Source organism: Cebus imitator, unplaced genomic scaffold (assembly GCF_001604975.1).
Source record: "Cebus imitator isolate Cc_AM_T3 unplaced genomic scaffold, Cebus_imitator-1.0 Scaffold76, whole genome shotgun sequence".
Classification (NCBI taxonomy): domain Eukaryota; kingdom Metazoa; phylum Chordata; class Mammalia; order Primates; family Cebidae; genus Cebus; species Cebus imitator.
The window spans coordinates 611,414-619,419 of record NW_016107391.1 but is presented as its reverse complement, the minus strand read 5'-3'; the positions used below and the strand labels follow the sequence as shown (position 1 = coordinate 619,419).

At 45.5% G+C, this 8,006-nt stretch overlaps 1 protein-coding gene across 1 annotated transcript; it reads left to right on the top strand.

Moving 5' to 3' along the window:
• Positions 1 to 986: 986 nt before the first annotated feature.
• LOC108307039 (polypyrimidine tract-binding protein 1-like) lies at positions 987 to 4,097 on the top strand. Its single transcript, XM_037739869.1, is given in 2 exon segments — positions 987 to 1,002; positions 1,005 to 4,097. Coding segments are annotated over 2 exon segments (1,593 nt in total). The 5' UTR covers positions 987 to 1,001; the 3' UTR covers positions 2,597 to 4,097.
• Positions 4,098 to 8,006: the final 3,909 nt, after the last annotated feature.

Below are 8,006 nucleotides of genomic sequence, written 5' to 3'. Positions count from 1 at the left end.
ACAGAGATTGCTGTGAGCCAAGATCATGACACTGCACTGCAGTCTGGGCAAGAAGAACAAAACTCTGTCTCAAAAAAGGAAAAAAAAGTCCACAATTGGCTGGGCTTAGTGGCTTATGCCTATAATCCTAGCACTTTGGGAAGCCAAAGAGGATCACTTGAGCCCAGGAGTTTGAGACCAGCCTGGACAACATGGCAAGACCCCATCTCTACAAAAAATACAAAAATTAGCCAGTGTGGTGGCACCCACCTAAAATCCCAGCTACTCAGAAGCCTGAGGCATGAGGATAACTTGAGCCCAGGAGGTCAAGGCTGCAGTGAGCTGTGATCATGCCACTGCACTCCAGCATGGGGGACAGAGTGAGACCTTTTCTCAAAAAAAAAAAAAGTCAAAAAATAACAGATGCTGGTGAGATTGCAGAGAAGAAGGAACATTTTCACACCGTTGGTAGGAGTGTAAATTGGTTCAACCATTGTCAAAAATAGTGTGATGATTCCTCAAAGGGCTAAAAACAGGACTACCATTCCACCCAGCAATCCCATTACTGAGTATATGCCCAAAGGAATAAGAAATATAAATTATTCTATCATAAAGACACATGCATGTTTTCTGCAGAACTACTCACAACAGCAAAGACATGGAATCAACCTAAATGCTCATCAGCGGTAGACTGGATAAAGAAGTGTAGTACATATACACCATGGAACACTATGCAGCCATAAAAATAATAAAATCACATTTTTGCAGGAACATGGATGGAGCTGGAGGCCATTGTCCTTAGCAAAGTTATGCAGGAAGGAGACTTAAATACTCCATGTTCTTACTTTTAAGTGGGAGCTAAATGATGAGAACACATGGACACACAGAAGGGAACAAAAGACACTGAGATTTATGGGAGGACGGAGAGGATCGGAAAAAGTTAACCAATAGGTACTAGGTTTAATACCTGGGTGGTATTCCAGCGCCTCCACTCCATCCCCCGGGGGTCTGCTCTGTGTGCCATGGAGGCATTGTCCCAGATGTAGCAGTTGGTACAAAGCGGGGATCTGACGAGCTTTTCTCTACTTGTGTCACCAAAGGACTGTTTATCATGAGCAGCAAATCAGCTTCTGCAGCAAATGGAAATGACAGCAAGAAGTTCAAAGGTGATAGCAAACGTGCCGGCATCCCCTCCAGAGTGATCTACATTCAGAAGCTCCCCATCGATGTCACCAAAGCGGAGGTCATCTCCCTGGGGCTGCCCTTCGGGAAGGTCACCAATCTCCTGACGTTGAAGGGGAAAAACCAGGCCTTCATCGAGATGAACACAGAGGAGGCTGCCAACACCATGGTGAACTACTACACCTCCGTGACACCCGTGCTGTGCGGCCAGCCCATCTACCTCCAGTTCTCCAACCACAAGGAGCTGAAGACTGACAGCTCTCCCAACCAGGCACGCGTCCAGGCGGCCCTGCAGGCCGTGAACTCGGTCCAGTCGGGGAACCTGGCTTTGGCTTCCTAGGCAGCGGCTGTGGACACAGGGATAGTGATGGCCGGGCAGAGCCCCGTGTTGAGGATCATCATGGAGAACCTCTTCTACCAGGTGACCCTGGACGTGCTGCACCATATTTTCTCCAAGTTCGGCACGGTGTTGAAGATCATCACCTTCGCCAAGAACAACCAGTTCCAGGCCCTGCTGCAGTACGCGGACCCCGTGAGCGCCCAGCCTGCCAAGCTGTCTCTGGACGGGCAGAACATCTACAACGCCTGCTGCACGCTGCGCATTGACTTCTCCAAGCTCACCAGCCTCAACGTCAAGTACAACAACGACAAGAGCCGTGACTACACGCGCCCAGACCTGCCCTCCGGGGACAGCCAGCCCTCGCTGGACCAGACCATGGCCACGGCCTTCGGCCTCTCTGTTCCCAACGTCCACGGAGCCCTGGCGCCCCTGGCCATTCCCTCGGCAGCGGCGGCAGCTGCGGCGGCAGTCCGGATAGCCATTCCCGGCCTGGTTGGGGCAGGAAATTCTGTGTTGCTGGTCAGCAACCTCAACCCAGAGAGAATCACACCCCAAAGCCTCTTTATTCTTTTCAGCGTCTACGGCGATGTGCAGCGCATAAAGATCCTGTTCAATAAGAAGGAGAATGCCCTGGTGCAGATGGCGGACGACAACCAGGCCCAGCTTGCCGTGAGCCACCTGAACTGGCACAAGCTGCACGGGAAGCCCATCCGCATCACACTCCCGAAGCATCAGAACGTGCAGCTTCCTCGCGAGGGCCAGGAGGACCAGAGCCTGGCCAAGGACTATGGCAGCTCGCCCCTGCACCGCTTCAAGAAGCCGGGCTTCAAGAACTTCCAGAACATATTCCCACCGTCGGCCACCCTGCACCTCTCCAACATCCCGCCCTCAGTGTCCGAGGAAGATCTCAAGGTCCTCTTCTCCAGCAATGGGGGCCTCGTCAAAGGATTCAAGTTCTTCCAGAAGGACCGCAAGATGACGCTGATCCAGATGGGCTCCGGCGAGGTGGCTGTCCAGGCCCTCATTGACCTGCACAACCACGACCTCAGGGAGAGCCACCACCTGCGGGTCTCCTTCTCCAAGTCCACCATCTAGGGGCACGAGCCCCCCCACGGCCGGGTCCCCTGGCGACAACTTCCATCATTCCGGAGAAAAGCCACTTTAAAAAGCAGCTGAAGTGACCTTAACAGACCAGAGATTTTATTTTTTTAAAGAGAAATCATTTTACCTGTTTCTTAAAAAATTAAATCTAGCTCACCTTGCTAACCTTGCGGTGACGGGTGACCGCTCAGGCTCTTGGTGACTGTGGCAGCAGGAGCTCCCGGCCCGCCGACCCGCGGCCAGACCCTCGGGCCGTGCCTTGGTGGGGCCTGTCGGGCATGGGGCCTACGGGTGGACGCCCCAACCACGACTCGGCTTCCTTGTGCCTTAAAAAACCTGCCTTCATACGGCCACGCACCCACCCTGGGTGTCCTGGGGACCCAAGGGGCAGGGGTCACACTTCAGAGAAAGGCAGGGGGCCCAGCAGGCTCCTGCAGGATCATGTGCCTGGGTGTGGCAGCCACGGCCTGCTACACCCCAACCCCCGCCCTCTAATCAAGTGATGTGATTTTGCCCGCCCGCCCGCCCTGCCCCCAGGACCTTCCCCTCTGCCCCCAGGCGCTGGCTGGCACCCCAGGTGCCCGCTGCTGCTTTCAGCTGCGGAGCTGTTCGTCATAATCTCTGTATTATGTACTTTGCAGTTGCAGACGTCTGTGACTAGCAATATTTCCAGCTGACCAAATATTCTAATCCTTTTTTCAATTAAATGCAAAAGAAATAGTTTTAAGTAACTTTTTATAGCAAGATGATACAATGGTATGAGTGTAATCTAAACTTTCTCGCGGTATTACCTTGTATGCTGTTTTGTTTTATTCCTTGTCATTAAGTCACAGGCGGGACCCAGTTTCCAGAGAGCAGACGGGGCCGCCCGGAGGGTCAGTCACAGGGAGCCCTGGTCCGATCTCAGCCCCGAGCTTCCGGGAAGGGGCGGGCGCGCCGCCGACCTCTGGCATCGCCTCCGGTTGCCTTACACCACACCTTCACCTGCAATCGCCTAGAAAACTTGCTCTCAAACTTCTTCAGGGGTTTTTTCCTTCAAATTTTGGACCAAAGTCTCATTTCTGTTTTTTGCCTGTCTCTGATGCTGGGACCCGGAAGGCAGTCGTTGGTCTCGACTTCGCTGTGCTCTTCCCCCGCCTCTGCGCGGCCTGTCCCGGGGGCTCCTGGGATCCCCTTTCCGTAAAGGAGAGTGTAACGAGGGTGTAAATATTTATAATTTTTTATACCTGTTGTGAGACACGAGAGGCAGCGACGCGGATTTTTATGGAGACACAGATATATATTTTGCTAGCGCAATTCCAGGCTCGGTTGACCGCGGAGCTGCAGGGACCTCACGCACATTCCATTGCCGTCCAGATGGCTCGCGATGCTGAGAGAACCGATTAAAACCGTTTTATAACCAACTCTTCCCTTCTCTGTAGCCCTGTGTTCGCTGTAGAGGCAGGTTGGCCAGTCTGTACCTGGACTTTGAATAAATGTCTTCTGTATCCTCAAAGAAAAAATATCTGGGTAACGAAATAATCTGTACAATAAACCCCTGTGACACAAATTTACCTATATAACAAACCTGCATTGTGCCCCTGGACTTAAAATATAAGTTAAAAAAACAGATGATATAAATTTATGGTATTGATAAATATAGTACAGTACTGCAAATGTATAAAACAAAAATTTAAAAGGGCTTTAAACATAACTTGCTTAATTTCATCCATAACAAGAATACAAATTAAAACCACATTGAGATACCATTTTTCATCAATCAGATGGACAAACATTCAAAAAAAAAAAAACTGACAATAGGCTCTGTTAATAAGGCTGTGGAAAAACAGGCATTCTCATATATTGTTTGTAGGAGGGAAAAACATGGTAGAACCACAATGGAAGGAATTTGGCAATATCTTCAAAGCATGATGTATGCATTTGTCTTTTGAACTAGCAATTCCATCTTTAAGAATTTAAATATATACCTTCACAAATATAACATTATATACACAGTTATTTATTGTGACATCATTTATAATAAAATAACTAGAAAACAACCCAATGGTGATCAGCTGAGACTGAATGAAATATGGTGAATCTACTGAGCAGTGTCAATGGTGTACAATATAATTGTTAAAAAAAAATGAGAAAGGTCTCTATGAACAATATAATGTCCAGAATATATCAATATTCAGGAATAAAAGCAAGGTAATAAACAGTATACGTGGTATGCTACTTTTGCATAAGATGAAAAGAGAAAATAAGTATGTGTGTGTCACAGAGAGAGAGAGTGATTTGCTTAATTTGGCAAAAAACAAACAGGAGGCATAAATGTTTTTCCAGTGAAAATGTTAAGAATAGGGAGGTGTAATGGAATGAAGGAACAGGAATGGTAATGATACTTCTCTGTGTTTAATTTTTTAAATATAGGTTTGACTTTGAACCATATGGAATCAACAAATTTTAAAAACAAATTAAAACATACCTTAAAGTGAGGCCATGCATGGTGGCTCACACCTGCAATACCAGCACTTTGGGTGGCCGAGGTGGGTGGATCAGCTGAACCTAGGAATTTGAGACCAGTTTGAGATCAGACTGGGGAACATGGTGAAACCTCATCTCTACTATAAATACAGAAAATTAGCTGGGCATGGTGGCACGTGCCTGTGGTCCCAGCTGCACAGGAAACTGAAGTTGGAGGATCATTTGAGCCTGGGAGGCAGTGAGCCAAGATTGTGCCACTGCACCTCAACTTGTGTGACAAAGTGGGACCCCATCTCAAAAAAACAGATAACCTAAAGTGAATATAAAAAGAAATACATAAACCTAACAGTATAACAAATTTATAATATAACCACAGAGTGGTGGAAAATTCATTCAAGTAGCTTTTGAACTAGCAAAGTGACTCTACATCCTAAGGAAGACATTCTAAGGACAAAAGGAGCTTCAAAGAAATCTTGAACTTTACATACTAGGCTTATTTTAGTATTGTTATTGATAATAATGTTGACGTTGTTTTGTGTGTATTATAAGATGGGGCAAATAAGTAAATATGCTGATATGTGGGGGACGAAGGATCTCTCTATGAGAGAAGGGAGATACAAATACAAATTCAGCATCTCGGGGGAGCCCACTTCTCGGGGGAGCCCACTTCTTGGTTCATAAGCAGCTATCTTTTCACTCTGTCTTCAACATGCCTGAAGGGTCAAGGGAGCTCACTGGAGTCTCTTTTATAAGGTTGCTGGTCTCATTCATGTGAACTCCCCTTATAGTAACCTCCCAAAGACCCCCATCTTCAAATACTATCATATTGGGGATTAAGTTTCAACATATAGATTTTGTGGGGGAACAAATATTCAGTCTATACCACTCCCCAATTAAAAGACATAGATAGGCTGAATGGATAAAAAAAATAAATAAACAGGATCCAACTATTTGCTGTCTACAGAAGACTAATATCAGATCATAGGTTATAAGTAAAATGATGGAAAAATCTATTTCATGCAAATTGTAACAAAAAGAGAGCAAAGTTGGCTACACTAATATTAGACAAAACAGGCCGGGCGCGGTGGCTCACGCCTGTAATCCCAGCACTTTGGGAGGCCAAGGCGGGTGGATCACGAGGTCAAGAGATCGAGACCATCCTGGTCAACATGGTGAAACCCTGTCTCTACTAAAAATACAAAACATTAGCTGGGCATGGTGGCACATGCCTGTAATCCCAGCTACTCAGAAGGCTGAGGCAGGAGAATTGCCTGAACCCAGGAGGCGGAGGTTGTGGTGAGCCGAGATTGCGCCATTGCACTCCAGCCTGGGTAACATGAGTGAAACACCGTCTCAAAATATATATATATATATTAGACAAAACAGACTTTAAGAGAAAAAAATACCATGAGATGAAGAAAGACATTATATGATCTTAAGAGTCAATTTTTAAAAAGAATCAATTTACCAAGAATATATAACAATTATAAACAATTAGTTACCAAACATCAGAGCTCCTAAAGGTATAAGCCAAACATTGACAAAATTGAAGGGAGAAATGAAAATAAACACAATAATAGTGGGAGATACCACTACCCTTATTTTCTTTTTTTTTTCCTCTTTTTTCTTCTTTTACCAACCCAGTATCTTTTGACTTCAAGTAGTATGTTTTTTCTTTTTTTTTTTTTTTTTTGAGACAGAGTTTCGCTCTTGTCGCCCAGGCTGGAGTGCAATGGCATGCTCTCGGTTCACTGCAATCTCCCCCTCCTGGATTCAAGCGACTCTCCTGTCTCAGCCTCCCGAGTAGCTGGGATTATAGGCACCCACCACCACACCCAGCTAATTTTTGTATTTCTAGTAGAGACGGGGTTTCACCATCTTGGCCAGGCTGGTCTCGAACTCCTGACCTCATGATTCACCCGCCTCGGCCTCCCAAAGTGCTGGGATTACAGGCGTGAGCCACCATGCCCGGCCACTATATTCTTTATTTTTATTTTAACTTTTTAATTCCCTTATCTTTGTCAGGCATCAATACTCTTATTTTCAATAATATATAGAAAAACCAGATAGAAGATCAATAAGGAAATAGAGGATCTGAGCAATACTATAAAGAAAGTCGACATAACAGACTTATACAAAACACTCCACCCAATAACAGTAAAATACCATTTTTCTCAAGTGCACACAGATTATTCTCTAGGACAGACCATATGTTAGGCCACAAAACAAGTCTAAGCAAATTTTGAAACACTGAATTCATACAAAATATAGTTTCTGATCACAATGGAATGAAACTAGATATTAACAGCAGGAGGAAAACAAGAAAAGACAACACATTCTTAAATAACCAATTGATCAAAGAAATAAAAAATAAAATTAGAAAATATCTGGAGAAAAATCAAAATAAAACCAGCTAGACATGGTGGTTCATGCTTGTAATCCCAGCACTTTAGGAGGCCAAGGTGGAGGAACACTTAAGGCCAGGAGTTCAAGACCAGCCTGGGCAACATAGTGAGACCCCCTCCCATCTCTACAGAAAAATTTAAAATTTAGCCCAACATGATAGCGTGTGCTTATAGTCCTAGCTACATGGGAGGCTGAGGTGGGAGGATCAAGAAACAAAAGATAATAATAATAAACCCTAGGCTGCCAGAAGAAAGACAATAATAAAGATTAGAGCAAAGATAAATAAAATAAAGAATGTAAGTTGGTTTTCTGAAAAAGTAAAAAAAAAATGAACAAACTTGCCAGGCATGGTGGCTCATACCTGTAATCCCAGCACTTTGGGAGGCCAAGGAGGGTAGACTGCCTGAGGTCAGGAGTTCATGACCAGCCTGGTCAACATAGTGAAACCCCATGTCTACTAAAAATACAAACTTCACCAGGCATGGTGGTGGCACCTGTAATCCCAGCTATTCGGGAGGCTGAGGCAGGAGAA